Genomic DNA, 20,340 nt, shown 5'->3' on the forward strand with positions numbered 1-20,340 from the left:
AGAGACAACAACCGCCATTCGCTAAGTGGTGGTGACGTCACCACGACGCTTGTGCCAGGCCATGTGCACCTTGAGGCTATCACGTGAAGTGTCGAACGCCCGCTGGCAGGAGGTCACGGGGCAGACCCAGGTGCCACGGGTCGACTGACTGAGATGACTGGCTGATGCACCACCTGTTCCTCCTACTGTGCCAATCTGCTGTGCTTTAGCCACCCGGCGCTCCGCTCGTTGTTGTGAGCGTCGCTCCTCCACCCTCAGTTGTTGTTGGAGGGCGACTGCCTCTAACTGCCCAGTAGCGTCCTTCACGAGCCTCCTCCACAGAGGCCGATCTTGACACCGCTGGTACCAGTCATTGGCAAGTCCACTCAGCTCCACGTCCTCCTGTACCACATCACTCCATCTCTTCTCTAGCCCGTGCCGCGCCCGTTTAGCCCCCTCGATCCGGCCAAACAAAAGCTGTTTCGGCATGCGGTGGCTGGGCATGCGGGCTACATGAACCAGCCAATGCAGCCTTGCCTGCCAGAGGAGCTCACCGATGGGACCTTGCCCAGATCTTTCAAGGATTTGTGAGCTCCTCACACAATCCAGTCTGGTTAAACCCAGGATGGATCGTAGGCAGACCAGCCTAAATGTTTCTAACCGGCGAAGATGTTCCATTAGGGTGGTCCACGTTTCGCAAGCGTAGAGAAGGGAGGGAATGACCGTGGCCGAGAAGACCTGAAGCTTAGTGCGGAGCGACAGACCAGGTAGCTTCCACACAGCGTTACGCAACCGATGAAAAGATATTGCCGCTCAACTGATTCGGAGTGAGACCTCTGCTGTTAAACCGGAGCCAGTCATGAGCACACTGCCCAGGTATGGGAAACTCTCCACTCTCTCCACAACTCCCCCATCACCGATTGGGAGTTGTGGGGGTGGAGTGTCCGATGGTACAAAATACCCAGGCAGGTGCTTAGTTTTGGTGGGGCTGATGATAAGGCCCCACCTCTTAGTGGCACGCTCCAGTCTCAGCAGCAGCGTCTCCAACTCCTCCTCTGAGTGAGCCGCAATTACCAAATCATGATGTTGTGTGGATGCGCCGATGCCGGAACAGCGTGTTGGTAATTACAAGCCCATGGGCTGCACAAAAATCTAGCAGCCTCCTACCGTTGTTATTGAGCTGATCTGGCCCATGCCTTCCAATCACTCCAGACCAAGTGCCAGCATCATGACCAACTCGGGCATTAAAGTCACCCAACAAGATGACTATCCCGAGGGGCCAATTTAGCCAGGACCTGTGACAGGAGGTCATAGAAGGCATCTGACTCATCAACCTTGCCTGCATCCCTCCACGGATGTTCATCTTCTTCACAGACTCACATACCCACACACACAAAGACTCAAAACACGCAGACTCACATACACACAGAGACTCAGACACACACAGAGACTCACACCCACACACACAAAGATTCACACAGAGACTCACACAGATACTCACACACACACACAGAGACTCACACAGAGAGACTCATACACAAAGATTCACACACACAGAGACTCACACAGAGACTAAGCTCACAGAGACTCACACACACTCACAGACTCACACACACAAAAACAGACACACACACAGACGTCCACACACATAGCCACGCAGAGACACACAAAGACAAACACACACACAGTCACACACACAGACTCACACAGACTCACACACACACAGACTCACACACACACACAGACTCACACACACAGACTCATACACACAGACTCACACACAGACTCACACACGCAGACTCACACACACAGACTCACACACACACACAGACTCACACACACACACAGACTCACACACACACAGACACATACACACACACAGACTCACACACACTCACAGACTCACACACACAAAAACAGACACACACACAGACACACACACAGACATCCACACACATAGCCACACAGAGACACACAAAGACAAACACACACAGTCACATACACAGACTCACACACACAAAAACAGACACACACAGACATCCACACACATAGCCACACAGAGACACACAAAGACAAACACACACACAGTCACATACACAGACTCACACAGACTCACACACACACAGACTCACACACACTCACAGACTCACACACACAAAGACAAACACACACACAGACTCACACACACAGAGACACATACACACACAGACTCACACACACAGTCACACACACAGACTCACACAGACACACACACACCCTGGTACTCATCAATCACTCACTCACGTGGACACTGAGACTCGCCCTTCCCACTCCCACGCAGCGAAGCAGTAGACTCACTCACACACACAGAATCACACACACACAGACTCACTCACACACACACAGACTCACTCACACACACACACAGAATCACACACACAGACTCACACAGACTCACACAGACTCACACACACACACAGAATCACACACACAGACTCACATAGACTCACACACACAGACTCACACAGACTCACACACACACAGACTCACTCACACACACACAGAATCACACACACACAGACTCACACAGACTCACACACACAGACACATACACAGACTCACACAGATACACAGACTCACACAGACTCACACAGACTCACTCACACACACAGACTCACTCACACACACAGACTCACACACACAGACTCTCACAGACTCACTCACACACACACAGACTCATTCACACACACAGACTCATACAGACTCACACACACACAGACTCACACAGACTCACTCACACACACACAGAATCACCCACACAGACTCATACAGACTCACACACATACACACAGACACACACAGACTCACACAGACTCACACACATACACACAGACTCACACATACACAGACTTACACACACACAGACTCACACATACACAGACTTACATACACACAGACTTACACACACACAGACTCACACACACACAGACTCACACAGACTCACACACACAGACTCACACATACACAGACTTACACACACACAGACTCACACAGACTCACACACACACAGACTTACACACACACACAGACTCACACAGACTCACACACACACACAGATTCACACATACACAGACTCACACACACTCACAGACTCACACACACAGAGACGCTCACACGTAGAGAGGACTCTCTCACACACACACAGACACACACAGACTCACACACACAGACATACACACACACAGACTCACACACACAGACATACACACACACAGACTCACACACACAGACTCACACACACACAGAGCCTCAAACACAGAGACGATCACATGTAGAGAGAGACACACACACACAGACTCACACACACACACACAGACATACACACACACAGACTCACACACAGACTCACACACAGACTCACAAACACAGACATACACACACACAGACTCACACAGACTCACACACACACAGACTCACACACACACAGACTCACAAACACAGACATACACACACACAGACTCACACACAGACTCACACCCACACAGACTCACAAACACAGACATACACACACACAGACTCACACACACATACAGACTCACACACAGACTCACACCCACACAGAGACTGGCATAGACTCACACACACAGACTAACTCACGCCCTCACACACACCCACACAGATTAACATACACGCCCTCACACACACCCACACAGATTAACATACACACACCCACACACACCCACACACAGAGACACAGAGACACACGCCCTGACACACACCCACACATACTGCTCTACAGCGAGGCTGATGTAGAATCTGGACCGATTTAACTCTTTAAGGTGAGTCGTGTGAGTCTGTGTGTGTGTCTGTGTGTGTGTCTGTGTGTGTGTCTGTGTGTGTGTGTCTGTGGGTGAGTCTGTGTGTGTGTGAGTCTGTATGAGTCTGTGTGTGTGAATGAGTCTGTGTGTGTGTGAGTGAGTCTGTGTGAGTCTGTGTGTGTAAGTCTGTGTATGTGTGAGTCTGTGTGTGTATCTGCGTGTGTGTGCCTGTGTGTGTCTGTGTGTGTGTGTCTGTGTCTGTCTGTGTGTGTGTCTGTCTTTGTATGTGTCTGTATATGTGCGTATGTGTGTGTGTCTGTGTGTGTGTCTGTATCTGTGTATATGTCTGTGTGTCTGTGTGTGACTGTGTGTCTGTGTGTGTCTGTGTGTCTGTGTCTGTCTGTGTGTGTGTCTGTCTTTGTATGTGTCTGTATATGTGCGTATGTGTGTGTCTGTATCTGTGTATCTGTCTGTGTGTCTGTGTGTGACTGTGTGTCTGTGTGTGACTGTGTGTCTGTGTGTGACTGTGTGTCTGTGTGTGTGTCTGTGTGTGTGTCTTTGTATGTGTCTGTATATGTGCGTATGTGTGTGTGTCTGTGTGTGTGTCTGTATCTGTGTTTCTGTCTGTGTGTCTGTGTGTGACTGTGTGTCTGTGTGTGTCTGTGTGTCTGTGTCTGTGTGTCTGTGTCTGTGTGTGTGTCTGTGTGTGTGTGTCTTTGTATGTGTCTGTATATGTGCGTCTGTGTGTGTGTCTGTGTGTCTGTGTGTGTGTCTGTCTTTGTGCGTCACTGTGTCTGTGTGTGTGTCTGTATATGTGCGACTGTGTGTAACTGTGTCTGTGTGTGTGTCTGTGTGTCTGTGTCTGTGTGTGTATCTGTCTTTGTGTGTCACTGTGTCTGTGTGTGTGTCTGTATATGTACGACTGTGTGTCACTGTGTCTGTGTGTGTGTCTGTATGTGTGTGTGTCTGTATGTGTGTGTGTCTGTATGTGTGTGTGTCTGTATGTGTGTGTGTCTGTATGTGTGTGTGTCTGTATGTGTGTGAGCATATCTTAGTGTGTCTCTGTGTCTGTGTGTGTCTTTGTGTGTGTCTGTGTATGGGTGGCTGTGTGTGTGTCTGTATATGTATGTATGTGTGTCTGTGTGTATGTGTCTCTGTGTCTGTGTGTATGTGCGTGTCTGCGTATGTGACTGTCTGTGTGTGTGAGCGTGTCTTTGTGTGTCTCTTTGTCTGTGTGTGGATGTCTGTCTGTGTATTGGTGTCCGTGTGTCTTTTTGTGTGTATCTGTGAGTGGGGAGCGGTGGTGCAGTGGTTAGCGCACTGTGTGTGTGTCTGTGTGTGGGTGTCTGTGTGTCACTGTGTCTGTGTGTGTCTGTGTATGGGTGTCTTTGTGTGCGTCTCTCTGTGTGTGTGGGGAGCGGTGGTGCAGTGGTTAGCGCACTGTGTGTGTGTCTGTGTGTGGGTGTCTGTGTGTCACTGTGTCTGTGTGTGTCTGTGTATGGGTGTCTTTGTGTGCGTCTCTCTGTGTGTGTGGGGAGCGGTGGTGCAGTGGTTAGCGCACTCACGGCCATCAACATCACCCAGTGATAGGGATTATCTGAACCGGTCCTGGGCCTCCTCTAGGTCGACTCAACTGGGTACCTGGTGCTGTGGTAGTGGTGGTGTAGCGGTGGTGGTGGTGGTGTAGTGAACATCGTTAGCACTGGGGGAGAGACAAAGGCGGCCGGGCGTGGTGCTGGCCACCCACCCCCTCTGTGTGTGCCACAGTGTCGGTAGCCTTCATAGAAGCTGCTACTACTAACAGCACTTGCCCCTACAGCCCTGCTAGAGGCTACCTGGGGGAGCTTTGTCTGTGTGCGTGGTGTGTGTAGTACATAGACACTGCTGCTGCTACTCGCTAGCTAACAGCACTTGCCCCTACAGCCCTGCTAGAGGCTACCTGGGGGTAGCTTTGTCTGTGTGTGTGGTGTGTGTAGTACATAGACACTGCTGCTGCTACTCGCCAGCTAACAGCACTTGCCCCTGCATCCTTGCTAGAGGCTACCTGGGGGCAGCTTTATCTGTGTGAATGTGACACTGCACTTGCCCCTACAGCCCTGCTAGAGGCTACCTGGGGGCAGCTTTATCTGTGTGAATGTGACACTGCACTTGCCCCTACAGCCCTGCTAGAGGCTACCTGGGGGGTATCTTTATCTGTGTGAATGTGACACTGCACTTGCCCCTACAGCCCTGCTAGAGGCTACCTGGGGGCAGCTTTATCTGTGTGAATGTGACACTGCACTTGCCCCTACAGCCCTGCTAGAGGCTACCTGGGGGGTAGCTTTATCTGTGTGAATGTGACACTGCACTTGCCCCTACAGCCCTGCTAGAGGCTACCTGGGGGGTAGCTTTATCTGTGTGAATGTGACACTGCACTTGCCCCTACAGCCCTGCTAGAGGCTACCTGGGGGGTAGCTTTATCTGTGTGAATGTGACACTGCACTTGCCCCTACAGCCCTGCTAGAGGCTACCTGGGGGTAGCTTTATCTGTGTGAATGTGACACTGCACTTGCCCCTGCATCCTTGCTAGAGGCTACCTGGGGCCAGCTTTATCTGTGTGAATGTGACACTGCACTTGCCCCTACATCCCTGCTAGAGGCTACCTGGGGGTAGCTCAAGGGCTCTCTCCTCCCTGGCTCTGCCTGACGTGCTCTCCTCTCCCCAGATGTCTGAGCACTCGCCCCAGATGTCCGAGTACTCGCCCGAGTACTCGCCCGAGTACTCGCCCGAGTACTCGCCCGAGTACTCGCCCGAGTACTCGCCCGAGTACTCGCCGGCCGTGTCCCCTGCCCCGCTCTGCGTGGACCTCCACTTCCACCTGGGGCCGGCCCTGGGTCAGGGGAAGTTTGGCACCGTCTACCTGGCGACTCACATCGCTACAGGTACTCAATACAGGTACTCACTATCACTACAGGTACTCAATACAGGTACTCACTATCGCTACAGGTACTCAATACAGGTACTCACTATCACTACAGGTACTCAATACAGGTACTCAATACAGGTACTCACTATCGCTACAGGTACTCAATACAGGTACTCACTATCACTACAGGTACTCACTATCACTACAGGTACTCACATCGCTACAGGTACTCACTACAGGTACTCACTATCACTACAGGTACTCACTATCACTACAGGTACTCACTACCACTACAAGTACTCACTACCACTACAAGTACTCACTACCACTACAAGTACTCACTATCACTACAAGTACTCACTACCACTACAGGTACTCACTATCACACCAGGTACTCACTATCACTACAGGTACTCACTATCACTACAAGTACTCACTACCACTACAGGTACTCACTATCACACCAGGTACTCACTATCACACCAGGTACTCACTACCACTACAAGTACTCACTATCACTACAAGTACTCACTACCACTACAGGTACTCACTATCACACCAGGTACTCACTATCACTACAGGTACTCACTATCACTACAAGTACTCACTACCACTACAGGTACTCACTATCACACCAGGTACTCACTATCACTACAGGTACTCACTATCACTACAAGTACTCACTACCACTACAGGTACTCACTATCACACCAGGTACTCACTATCACTACAGGTACTCACTACCACTACAAGTACTCACTACCACTACAGGTACTCACTACCACTACAGGTACTCACTACCACTACAAGTACTCACTATCACACCAGGTACTCACTACAGGTACTCACTATCACTACAGGTACTCACTACAGGTACTCACTATCACTACAGGTACTCACTACAGGTACTCAATACAAGTACTCACTATCACTACAGGTACTCAATACAGGTACTCACTATCACTACAGGTACTCACTACAGGTACTCACACCAGGTACTCACTATCACTACAGGTACTCACTACCACTACAGGTACTCACACCAGGTACTCACACTCCACCTCCCCCCACCCCCTCCCCCGCCACGACCTGCACCCCTACAGGCGTCCGCCTGGCAATGAAGAAGTTTCGTGCCCGTGGGCCTCCTTCTCCTCATCCTCCTCCTCATCCTCATCATCCTCATCATCATCCTCCTCATCCTCCTCCTCATCATCCTCCTCATCCTCCTCCTCCTCCTCCTCCTCCTCATCATCCTCATCCTCCTCATCATCCTCCTCATCCTCATCCTCCTCCTCATCATCCTTCTCATCCTCATCCTCCTCCTCCTCCTCCTCCCTCCTCTCCTTCCTCCTCTCCGTCGTGCCCCTCCTCCGCCACGAGCTACTTGCGGGAGCTCCTCCTGCAGCGTCGCGCCCGGCACAGCGGCCACGTGGTCCTGGCCCTGCCCTGCGCCTTCGTCGCCAACACCGGTGCCGGTGACGGTCCCGGTGCCGGTGACGGTCCCGGTGCCGGTGCCGGTGCGGCGACGGTGGCGCTGGTGGCGCCCTGCGAGCCGGAGGCACGCTGCTTCCTGCTGCTGCAGGAGTTCGCCCCGCTGGGAGACCTCTTCTCTCGAGTGCCTCTCAGGGTGAGTGGTGGTGGTGGTGGTGTGGGTGTGGGTTGGGGGTGGTGGTGGTGGTGGTGGTGGGTTGGGGGTGGTGGTGGTGGTGGCGGTGGTGGTGGTGTGGGTGTGGGTTGGGGGTGGTGGTGGTGGTGGTGGTGGGTGGTGGGTGGTGGTGGTGGTGGCGGTGGTGGTGGTGTGGGTGGTGTGGGTGGCGGTGGTGGTGGAGGGTGGTGATGGGGGTGGTGGTGGGGGTGGAGGGTGGTGTGGGTGGTGGTGGTGGTGGTGGTGGTGTGGGTGGTAGGGGTGGTGGTGTGGGTGGTGGTGGTGGAGGGTGGTGGTGGTGGTGGGTGGTGTGGGTGGTGATGGTGGTGGTGGTGGTGGCGGTGGTGGTGGTGGGTGGTGGGTGGTGTGGGTGGGTGGTGGGTGGTGTGGGTGGTGGTGGTGGGTAGTGGGTGGTGTGGGTTGGGGGTGGTGGTGGTGGTGGGTGGTGGTGGTGGTGAGGGTGGGTGTGGTGGTGGTGATGGTGGTGTGGGTGGTGTGGGTGGTGTGGGTGGTGGTGGTGGTGGTGGTGGTGTGGGTGGTGGTGGTGGTGGTGATGGTGGTGGTGTGGGTTGGGGGTGGTGGTGGTGGTGGTGAGGGTGGGGGTGGTGGTGGTAGGGGTGGTGGTGTGGGTGGTGGTGGTGGTGGTGGTGGGGGTGGTGGTGGGGGTGGTGGGGGTGATGGTGGTGTGGGTGGTGGTGGTGGTGTGTGGGGGGTGGTGGTGGGTGGTGGTGTGGGTGGTGGTGGTGTGGGTTGGGGTGGTGGTGGTGGTGGTGGGTGGTGGTGGCGGTGGTGGTGGTGGGGGTGGTGGTGGTGGTGGTGTGGGTGGTGATGGTGTGGGTGGTGGTGTGGGTGGTGGTGGTGGTGGTGGTGTGGGTGGTGGGGGTGGTGGTGGTGTGGGTGGTGTGGGTGGTGGTGGTGGTGCGGGTGGTGAGGGTGGTGGGGGTGATGGTGGTGTGGGTGGTGGTGGTGGTGAGGGTGGGGGTGGTGGTGGTGGTGTTGATTGGGTCCAGTAAAACTACCCCCTACCTCCACGTGGTGCCGGATGGGAAACGCTGTCGTGGACAATGCTGCGGGGGGAGGGCCAATTCCGATTGGCCTTTCCCTTCATGGCGTTTGTGGCCACCACAGCGGCCAAAAGGGGGCTCTGGACAGGTGCGAGGGGCTGGTAACCCCTCCACTTTCAATTGATTACAGGCGTCTATGACGTCTCCTGGCCAAACCCCATTTGGCGGAGCCAGGAGACTGAATCCTTACCCTCGGGGCTCCTCCAGAAACAACGACAAGCCACTTCGTGTGGCCACGTGGAATGTTCGAACGCTCACTGCGGAGGAGCGGTTGCCACTCCTCTGTCGGGAGCTGGACCGGTACCGCCTGGATCTCTGTGGTATTCAGGAGGTCCAGTGGACCGGCTCTGGCTCCTGCCACCATGAGGGTTGGACAGTCCTCTACTCAGAGCAAGAGACTGCCAAACAACAGGGTGTGGCTCTTCTTTTGAACTAAAGAATGAAGGGGGTGTGGGAGCGTGGCGGTGAGGTGTGGGAAGCTGTAAGCCCCAGGCTACTTTGGGCTCGCCTTGCCATCAACCGGAGGCGAGGAGTGGTGGTCGTGGTTACTTATGCCCCTATCGAAGACGAACATCCGTGGAGGGATGCAGGCAAAGCCGATGAGTCAGATGCCTTCTATGACCTCCTGTCACAGGTCCTAGCTAAAGTGGCCCCTCGGGATAGAGTCATCTTGTTGGGTGACTTCAATGCCCGAGTTGGTCATGATGCTGGCACCTGGTCTGGAGTTATTGTAAGGCATGGGCCAGATCAGCTCAATAACAACGGCAGGAGGCTGCTCGATTTTTGTGCAGCCCATGGGCTTGTAATTACCAACACGCTGTTCCGGCATCGGTGCATCCACACAACATCATGGATGCACGCCGGGTCCATGCAAGAATATCTGGTGGACTACGTAGTGACGGAACAGCGGATTCAGGCCCATGTCCTTTACACCAGGACCTACCGTGGAGCTGATCTACCCACTGACCATCGACTTGTCATCTGTAAGATGTGCCTGCCATTCTTCCACTCCGGTGGTGGGTGTACACCCAGGACCCCATTCAAACCCTTATTGGCCTGGTATTTAGCTAGTTGATGGAAGTTGCAAGCGAGAATTTCATCATCGCTTGTGGCTGGGGTTGGCATCGTCCCCCATTCCTGCTGATGTCGAGGGGAAATGGGCGAGGTTTAGGGCTGTGGCTCATGCAGCTGCAATGGCTGATTTGGGTACGCGGTCCAGACCTCCCTAGAGATTCTGGCTGACAGAGGAGGTGTTCAAGCTGGCTGAGAAAAAGTGACAGGCCCACTGTCATCGGCTACAGCATCCCACGTCAGAGAATGAGTAGGCTTACCTGCAGCCTTCGCTCGGAGGTTCGGAGAGCCGTGAGGCACTGCAAGGATGGGTGGTGGTCGTGGGTTGCTGAGGAGATGGAGTCTGCCTCAATGGCCCGCGATCATTAATCGCTCTTAATTCCATCAAAAAAGAAACCTGCAGCACCACACCTATTACTATCATTAGGAGAAAGAACGGTGATCCAATCTGCGTCCCCCAAGAACAGGTTTGCAGATTTGCTGAGCATTTCTATGAGGTCCTGAGGGAGGGAAAATCCCTCAGCCAGGAAAACATTGTGGCGCAAAGTGGGGATGACCCTGCTGAGGCTGCGGTGCCTCAAATATTGGAAGAAGTCACCCCCTGTGAGTGGCTGGCTGAGGTGCCATCTGTTGAGGAAGTACTGAAGGCGATCCGGAGTCTGAGACCAGGAAAGGCACCGGGCAGAGATGGTCTCCCAAGCGAAATGCTGAGTGAGGGTGGCGTTTGTGCACAGACTGCCCTACATGACATCATAACAACAGTCTGGACCACTGGACGGGTTCCGGAGGAATGGAAGGATGCCCTGGTGGTCCCCCTCTTTAAGAAGGGGGACCGCACAGACTGTAGCAACTACAGGGGCATCTCACTCCTCAGTGTGCCGGGAAAGGTCCTGGCAAGGATTATTCAACATTGCCTTGCTAGGCACGTTGAGGAGAGGCTTGCGGAGCCCCAATGCGTTTTCAGGAAAGGGCGCTCCTGCACAGATGCCATATTTTCTGTCCAGCTGCTACAGCAGAGGTGTAGGGAATTCCAACAAGACCTACATCTCTGCTTTATTGACCTGGTCAAGGCCTATGATACCATCAGTAGGCCTGGGCTCTGGGTAGTTCTTCGTGCTTTCGGAGTCCCTGACCCTCTGCTCACGATCATTAAGGACCTTCACGATGATGAGCGGGCCGGGGTAAAACTACGTGGCCAGGAGTCGGAGCCATTCCCTGTACACCTTGGGGTGCGACAGGGATGTCCTCTGGCTCCCACATTATTTAACATCTATTTCGACCACGTAGTTCGTGAAGCCTTCAATAGCTGTACCGGAGGAATTTCCATCTGGTACAGATACAATGGGAGGCTGATCGATGCTCGGGTGCGGTCAAGGGATGGCTCCCTATTGCTCAACCACGTTATGTATGTCAATGATCTGGTAATAGCTGTTCACTCACAGGAGGAGTTGGAGACGCTGCTGCTGCTGAGACTGGAGCTTGCCACTAAGAGGTGGGGCCTTACCGTCAGCCCCACCAAAACTAAGCACCCGCCTGGGTATTTTGTACCATTGGACGCTCCGCCCACACAACTCCAAATTGGTGATGGGGCAGTTGTGGAGAGAGTGGAGAGTTTCCCATACCTGGGCAGTGTGCTCATGACCGGCTCCAGTTTAACAGCAGAGGTCTCACTCCAAATGAGTCGAGCGGCAATATCTTTTCATCGGTTGCGTAACGCTCTGTGGAAGCCACCTGGTCCGTCGCTCCGCACTAAGCTTCAGGCCTTCTCGGCCACGGTCATTCCCTCCCTTCTCTACGCTTGCGAAACGTGGACCCCCCTAATGGAGCATCTTCGCCAGTTAGAAACATTTAGGCTGGCCTGCCTACGATCCATCCTGGGTTTAATGATGATGATGATGATATCATCTGCTTGGTATGGCTGCTGTCAAGTTGTGATGGTGGGCAGCTCGCTTGTCCGACAAAGGAGTCAACTCAGCAGTGCAGTGGGGTCCTTACAGCTGGTAACATAAACACAGTTTCGTTTTAGTGTGGGTCTCTATGAGTGGGGGTGTCTGTGAGTCTACGTGGGTCTCTGTGGGTCTCTTTGAGTATGGGTCTCTGTGGGTCTCTATGAGTACGGGTTTCTGTGGGTCTCTGTGGGTCTCTATGAGTCTGGGTCTCTGTGGGTCTATGTGGGCCTCTATGAGTCTGGGTCTCTGTGGGTCTCTGTGGGCCTCTATGAGTCTGGGTCTCTGTGGGTCTCTATGAGTCTGGGTCTCTGTGGGTCTCTGTGGGCCTCTATGAGTCTGGGTCTCTGTGGGTCTCTGTGAGTCTGGGTCTCTGTGGGCCTCTATGAGTCTGGGTCTCTGTGGGTCTCTGTGAGTCTGGGTCTCTGTGGGTCTCTTTGAGTATGGGTCTCTGTGGGTCTCTGTGGGCCTCTATGAGTCTGGGTCTCTGTGGGTCTCTGTGAGTCTGGGTCTCTGTGGGTCTCTTTGAGTTTGGGGCTCTGTGGGCCTCTATGAGTCTGGGTCTCTGTGGGTCTCTGTGGGTCTCTATGAGTCTGGGTCTCTGTGGGTCTCTGTGGGCCTCTATGAGTCTGGGTCTCTGTGGGTCTCTTTGAGTATGGGTCTCTGTGGGTCTCTATGAGTATGGGTCTCTGTGGGTCTCTGTGGGCCTCTATGAGTCTGGGTCTCTGTGGGTCTCTGTGGGTCTCTATGAGTCTGGGTCTCTGTGCGTCTCTATGAGTATGGGTCTCTGTGGGTCTCTATGAGTCTGGGTCTCTGTGGGTCTCTATGAGTCTGGGTCTCTGTGGGTCTCTGTGGGCCTCTATGAGTCTGGGTCTCTGTGGGTCTCTGTGGGTCTCTTTGAGTATGGGTCTATACGTCTCTGTGGGTCTCTATGAGTCTGTAGATACGTCATAATTTGGCTGCTGCGATACATTTCCACGTGACGACGACGACGACGATGATATCAGCCACTTGTTGGAGCTGCTGTCAAGTTGTGATGGTAGCCAGGGCCGCTTGTCTGACAAACAGCGACACGGTAAGCTTAGTGAGCTGCCTTACAGCCCGTCTGATAAAACATATTCCTGGGGTCTTTCGGTAAAGTCACGGAGATAGTCACCTCGATAGAACAATAGAATAATATAGTCTCCGTGCGAGTCTCGGAGTCTCCTGTGAGAGTCTCCTGTGAGAGTCTCTGAGTCTCCCGTGAGAGTCTCTGAGTCTCCTGTGAGAGTCTCAGTCTCCTGTGAGAGTCTCTGAGTCTCCCGTGAGAGTCTCTGAGTCTCCTGTGAGAGTCTCTGAGTCTCCGTGCGAGTCTCCGAGTCTCCTGTGCGAGTCTCTGAGCCTCTGTGCGAGTCTCCGAGTCTCCGAGTTCTCCCGTGCGAGTCTCCGACTCTCCTGTGCGAGTCTCCGAGTTCTCCCGTGAGAGTCTCTGAGCCTCTGTGCGAGTCTCCGACTCTCCGTGCGAGTCTCTGAGTCTCCGTGCGAGGCTCCGAATCTCAGAGTTCTCCCGTGCGAGTCTCCGACTCTCCCGTGCGAGTCTCTGAGTCTCCGTGCGAGCCTCCAACACTCCCGTGTGAGTCTCAGAGTCTCCCGTGTGAGTCTCTGAGTCTCCGTGCGAGTCTCTGAGTCTCCTGTGAGACTCTCCGTGCGAGTCTCTGAGTCTCTTGTGAGAGTCTCAGAGTCTCCTGTGAGAGTCTCCTGTGAGAGTCTCCTGTGAGAGTCTCGGTGCGAGTCTCCTGTGAGAGTCTCCTGTGAGAGTCTCCTGTGAGAGTCTCCTGTGAGAGTCTCTGAGTCTCCGTGCGAGTCTCTGAGCCTCCGAGTCTTTGTGTGAGTCTCTGAGCCTCCTGTGCGAGTCTCTGAGCCTCTGTGCGAGACTCCGAGTCTCCGAGTTCTCCCGTGCGAGTCTCCGACTCTCCTGTGCGAGTCTCCGAGTTCTCCCGTGAGAGTCTCTGAGCCTCTGTGCGAGTCTCCGACTCTCTGTGCGAGTCTCTGAGTCTCCGTGCGAGTCTCCGAATCTCAGAGTTCTCCCGTGCGAGTCTCCGACTCTCCCGTGCGAGTCTCTGAGTCTCCGTGCGAGCCTCCAACACTCCCGTGTGAGTCTCAGAGTCTCCCGTGTGAGTCTCTGAGTCTCCGTGCGAGTCACTGAGTCTCCTGTGAGACTCTCCGTGCGAGTCTCTGAGTCTCTTGTGAGAGTCTCAGAGTCTCCTGTGAGAGTCTCCTGTGAGAGTCTCCTGTGAGAGTCTCGGTGCGAGTCTCCTGTGAGAGTCTCCTGTGAGAGTCTCCTGTGAGAGTCTCCTGTGAGAGTCTCTGAGTCTCCGTGCGAGTCTCTGAGCCTCCGAGTCTTTGTGTGAGTCTCTGAGCCTCCTGAGAGAGTCTCCTGTGTGAATCTCCTGTGAGAGTCTCCTGTGAGAGTCTCCTGTGAGAGTCTCCTGTGAGAGTCTCCTGTGAGAGTCTCCTGTGAGAGTCTCTGAGTCTCCGTGCGAGTCTCTGAGTCTCCCGTGCGAGTCTCTGAGCCTCCGAGTCCTTGTGTGAGTCTCTGAGCCTCCTGAGAGAGGGTCTCCCGTGTGAGTCTCCGACTCTCTGTGCGAGTCTCCGAGCTTCCGAGTTCTCCCGTGTGAGTCTCTGAGTCTCCTGTGAGAGTCTCTGAGTCTCCCGTGTGAGTCTCTGAGTTCTCCCGTGCGAGTCTCCGAGTTCTCCCGTGAGAGTCTCTGAGTCTCCTGTGAGGGTCTCTGAGTCTCCCGTGCGAGTCTCAGAGTCTCCTGTGAGAGTCTCCTGTGAGAGTCTCCTGTGAGAGTCTCGGTGCGAGTCTCCTGTGAGAGTCTCCTGTGAGAGTCTCCTGTGAGAGTCTCCTGTGAGAGTCTCTGAGTCTCCGTGCGAGTCTCTGAGCCTCCGAGTCTTTGTGTGAGTCTCTGAGCCTCCTGAGAGAGTCTCCTGTGTGAATCTCCTGTGAGGGTCTCCTGTGAGAGTCTCCTGTGAGAGTCTCCTGTGAGAGTCTCTGAGTCTCCCGTGCGAGTCTCTGAGCCTCCGAGTCTTTGTGTGAGTCTCTGAGCCTCCTGAGAGAGGGTCTCCCGTGTGAGTCTCCGACTCTCTGTGCGAGTCTCCGAGCTTCCGAGTTCTCCCGTGCGAGCCTCCGAGTTCTCCCGTGTGAGTCTCCGAGTTCTCCCGTGCGAGTCTCTGAGTCTCCTGTGAGAGTCTCTGAGTCTCCTGTGAGAGTCTCTGAGTTCTCCCGTGCGAGTCTCCGAGTTCTCCCGTGAGAGTCTCTGAGTCTCCTGTGAAAGTCTCTGAGTCTCCCGTGCGAGTCTCTGAGTCTCCTGTGCGAGTCTCAGAGTCTCCTGTGAGAGTCTCTGAGACTCTCCTGTGAGAGTCTCCTGTGAGGGTCTCTGAGTCTCCTGTGCGAGTCTCAGAGTCTCCTGTGAGAGTCTCTGTGCGAGTCTCCGACTCTCCGTGCGAGTCTCTGAGTCTCCCGTGCGAGTCTCTGAGTCTCCCGTGCGAGTCTCCGACTCTCCGTGCGAGTCTCCGACCCCCTCCGTGCGAGTCTCCGACTCTCCGTGCGAGTCTCCCGTGAGAGTCTCCCGTGCGAGTCTCCGAGTTCTCCTGTGAGAGTCTCTGAGTCTCCTGTGAGAGTCTCTGAGTCTCCTGGGAGAGTCTCTGAGTCTCCCGTGTGAGTCTCTGAGTTCTCCCGTGCGAGTCTCCGACTCTCTGTGCGAGTCTCCGAGCTTCCGAGTTCTCCCGTGTGAGCCTCCGAGTTCTCCCGTGCGAGTCTCTGAGTCTCCCGTGAGAGTCTCCGAGTTCTCCCGTGCGAGTCTCCGAGTGCTCCCGTGCGAGCCTCCGACGCCCTCCGTGCCGTCCCCCCGCCAGGAGGGCCTTCCCGAGCGCACGTGCCGCACCGTGGCACTGCACGTCGCCCGTGCCCTCCACCACCTCCACGTCCGCTGCGGCATCGTGCACGGCGACGTGAGGCCCGAGAACGTCCTCCTCTTCCGGCCGTCCGGCGGGCACCACCACCACCGCCGGCACCACCACTGCCGGCACCACCACTGCCGGCACCACCACTGCCGGCACCACCACCGCCGGCACCGCCACTGCCGGCACGGCACAGAGGTTGGTCCGCGTGGACCGGCCAGCCACGACGGTGGAGGAGGAGGAGGAGGAGGAGGAGGAGGAGGAGGAGGAGGAGGAGCCGGTGAGGAGGACGTGGAGGAGGAGGAGGAGGAGGATGGGGAGGAGGATGGGGAGGAGGGGAGGTGCTGGCGAGGAGACTCCGGCAGCTGGCAGGGCGACTCCGGCTGCGAGTTGGGCGACTCCGGCTGCTGGCGGGGAGACTCCGGTAGCTGGCAGGGAGGCTCCGGTAGCTGGCGGGGAGACTCCGGTAGCTGGCTGGGCGACTCCGGCTGCTGGCCCGGCGACTCCGGCAGCTGGCCGGGCGACTCCGGCAGCTGGCCGGGCGACTCCGGCAGCTGGCCGGGCGACTTCGTGTGCAAGCTCGGCGACTTTGGGCAGGCTGCCCTCATCGGCGACGCCGAGGCGAAGATGAAGGCGACGGCGGGGAACCCATACGCCCCTCCCGAGCTTCGGGACGCCGACGAGGAGGAGAGGGAGGAGGGGCGGAGGAGGGAGAGGGAGGCGACGGAGGGGGAGGCGGGGAGGGTGGGGAGGGAGGAGGAGGGGGAGGAGGAGGAGGAGGAGGGGAGGGAGGAGAGGGAGGAGGAGAGGGAGGAGAGGGAGGAGGAGAGGGAGGAGAGGGAGGCGAGGGAGGGGAGGGAGGGGAGGGAGGGAGAGGTGGGGAGGGTGGAGGATGAGGAGGAGCTGGAGGAGGAGAGGGAGGGGAGGGAGATTGAGGAGAGGGAGAAGGAGGAGAGGCAGAGGAGGGAGAGGAGGGAGAGGGAGGTGGGGAGGGAGGAGAAGGAAGATGAGCAGGAGGAGGAGGAGGAGGAGGGGAGTGAGAGGAGGGAGAGGAGGGGGAGGGAGAGGAGGGAGAGGGAGGTGGGGAGGGAGGAGAAGGAAGATGAGCAGGATGAGGAGGATGAGCAGGAGGATGCGGAGGGGAGTGAGAGGAGGAAGGAGGAGCAGCAGGAGGAGCAGGAGCAGGAGGAGGAGAGGCGGAGCGGCAAGGCCACGGCTCCGCCCCCGCCCGCTCCCCGCGGCCACGGCAGCTCCAGCGGGGTCGCCGGGGCCCGAGCGGGACGTCCGCCGGCTCGCGGGGCGGTGAGGGTGGTGGTGGTGAGGAGGAGGGTGGTGGTGGTGAGGCACGAGGCTAGGGCCCACCCCGGCGGGGATGTCTTCTCGCTGGGGGTGCTGCTCTTCTGCGCGCTCACCGGATGCTTCCCGTGGCGCCGGGCGCTTCTCCGCTCGGACCGCTACTACGCCGAGTTCCAGGCCCACTGCCGGGCGACCGCGGAAAGCCGCCGCCGCCGCCGCCGCCGCCGCCGCCGCCGGGGGGGAAAGCGGCGGACGAGAAGGAGGAGGAGCAGCAGGAGGAGCAGAAGGAGCAGCAGCAGGAGCAGCAGGAGGAGGAGGAGGAGGATGAGGAGGAGGAGGAGGATGAGCGGGAGGAGGGGAAGGGGTTGGGGAACGGCCGGGCAGGGGGACTCGGAGGCCGTGAGCCGTGGATGAGGATGGAGGGAGACGGTGAGGGAGGAGGTGGAGGAGGTGGAGGAGGAGGTGAGGGAGGAGGAGGTGGAGGAGGTGGAGGAGGAGGAGGTGAAGGAGGAGGCGGCGAGGCTGCCCCGTCCCAGTGGCTCCGCTTCACCGCCGGGGGTCTCCGCTCGTTCAGCCACCTGCTGCAGCATGAGCCGGGGGCTCGGAGCGACGTGCGGAGGTTTCTGGATGAGCTGGGCGATGAGGAATTCCCCTCCTCCCACTCCTCCTCCTCCCACTCCTCCTCCTCCCACTCCTCCTCCTCCCACTCCTCCTCCTCCCACTCCTCCTCCTGCTGCTGCTGCTGCTGCTGCTGCTGCCGCTCCTGCTCAGCCACCTCCGACTCGGGCGCGGCTACCGGAACCCGTGCCACCGCTGCCACCGGAACCCGAGCCACCGGAACCCGAGCCACCGGAACCCGTGCCACCGCTGCCACCGGAACCCGAGCCACCGGAACCCGAGCCACCGGAACCTGTGCCACCGCTGCCACCGGAACCCGAGCCACCGGAACCCGTGCCACCGGAACCCGTGCCACCGGAACCCGAGCCACCGGAACCCGAGCCACCGTAACCCGTGCCGCGGCGCCGGAGGAGCCCCTGGCGGCCGTCGTCCGCTGCCTGCGGCAGGCGTGCCCCGGGTCGACGGTCCGAGACTCGGACCTCCGCCGGCTGCTGCCGTCGGAGTCCGGCGAGGCGGAGGACGGAAACGGCGGCGGCCGCGACTCCGACCTCTGCCTCCCCGTGTCGCCGGGATCGCCGGGATCGGCGAGATCGCCGGGATCGGCGAGATCGCCGGGATCGCCGGGATCGGCGGGATCGGCGGCGGCGGCGGCGCCGGGGATGTCGGCGGAGCGTCCGCGGCGCCCGCACTTGCTGAGGCCCAGGTCCCGGACGGCGTCGCGTGGCGAGGAGGGCGGCCGTGGCGGCGGTGGCGGTGGTGGTGGTGGCGGTGGTGGTGGTGGTGGTGATGGTGGTGGTGGTGGTGGTGGTGGCGGTGGTGGTGGTGGTGGTGATGGTGGTGGCGGTGGTGGTGGTGGTGGTGATGGTGGTGGCGGTGGTGGTGGTGGTGGTGGTGGTGGCGGTGGTGATGGTGGTGGCGGTGGTGGTGGTGGTGGTGGTGGCGGTGGTGGCGGTGGTGGTGGTGGTGGTGGCGGTGGTGGCGGTGGTGTTGGTGGTGGTGGTGGTGGTGGCGGTGGTGGTGGCGGTGGTGGTGGTGGTGGTGGTGGTGGTGGCGGTGGTGGTGGCGGTGGTGGTGGTGGTCGCCTCAGCGGTAGCGGTTATTTTGGTGGTGGTGGTGACAGTGGTAGCAACGGTGGTGGTGGTTTTGGTAGTGGTGGTCTCAGCGGTGGTGGTAGTGGATTTGGTGGTGGTCTCAGCAGTGGTGGTGGTGGTGGTGGTCTCATCGGTGGTGGTGGTGGATTTGGTGGTGGTCTCATCGGTGGTGGTGGTGGATTTGGTGGTGGTGGTGGTCTTAGCGGTGGTGGTGGTGGATTTGGTGGTGGTCTCAGCGGTGGTGGTGGTGGTGGTGGTGGTCTGAGCGGTGGTGGTGGTTTTGGTGGTGGTGGTGGTGTTGGTGGTGGTGGTGGTTTTGGTGGTGGTCTCATCGTCGACGGTGGCTGTGGCGGTAACGGCGATGGAGGTAACGTGCCGGTCCGGCTGGGCCGCAAGGCGACCTCCGGCCACTATGGCTATCGGCCGCCCTCACGGTTTGTGGCGATGCCATGGGGCAACGGAGCGAGGCCACCAACGCCCAACTCGTCCTGTTGACGGTGGAGGCGAAGTTGAACCCCACGCAATGCTCACCCGCTCACTCGTACGCTCACTCACCCGCTCACTCACCCAATCACCCGCCCATTCACCCGCTCACTCGCCCGCTCACCCACCCGCTCACTCGTCCGCTCACTCGCCCATTCACCCGCTCACTCGCCCACTCACTCGTCCGCTCACTCGCCCAATCACCCGCCCATTCACCCGCTCACTCGCTCGCTCACCCACCCGCTCACTCGTCCGCTCACTCGCCCATTCACCCGCTCACTCGTCCGCTCACTCACCCGCTCACTCACCCAATCACCCGCCCATTCAACCCGCTCACTCGTCCGCTCACTCACCCGCTCACTCACCCAATCACCCGCCCATTCACCCGCTCACTCGTCCGCTCACCCACCCAATCACTCGCCCATTCAACCCGCTCACTCGTCCGCTCACTCACCCGCTCACTCACCCAATCACCCGCCCATTCACCCGCTCACTCGCCCGCT

The 20,340-nt window shown here is 57.5% G+C and overlaps 1 protein-coding gene across 1 annotated transcript; it reads left to right on the plus strand.

Moving 5' to 3' along the window:
- Positions 1–259: 259 nt before the first annotated feature.
- Positions 260–19,849, plus strand: LOC116937489 (uncharacterized). The gene is made up of 7 exons (XM_076055746.1): positions 260–3,797; positions 6,481–6,697; positions 7,785–8,308; positions 16,305–17,093; positions 17,600–17,651; positions 18,417–19,016; positions 19,722–19,849. The coding sequence occupies exons 2-7, from the start codon at positions 6,481–6,483 to the stop codon at positions 19,847–19,849; spliced, it is 2,310 nt and encodes a 769-aa protein (XP_075911861.1). The 5' UTR covers positions 260–3,797.
- Positions 19,850–20,340: the final 491 nt, after the last annotated feature.

Source organism: Petromyzon marinus, chromosome 72 (genome assembly GCF_048934315.1).
Source record: "Petromyzon marinus isolate PM22_M1 ecotype Great Lakes invasive population chromosome 72, UKy_Petmar_22M1.pri1.0, whole genome shotgun sequence".
NCBI classification, from domain to species: Eukaryota; Metazoa; Chordata; class Hyperoartia; order Petromyzontiformes; family Petromyzontidae; genus Petromyzon; species Petromyzon marinus.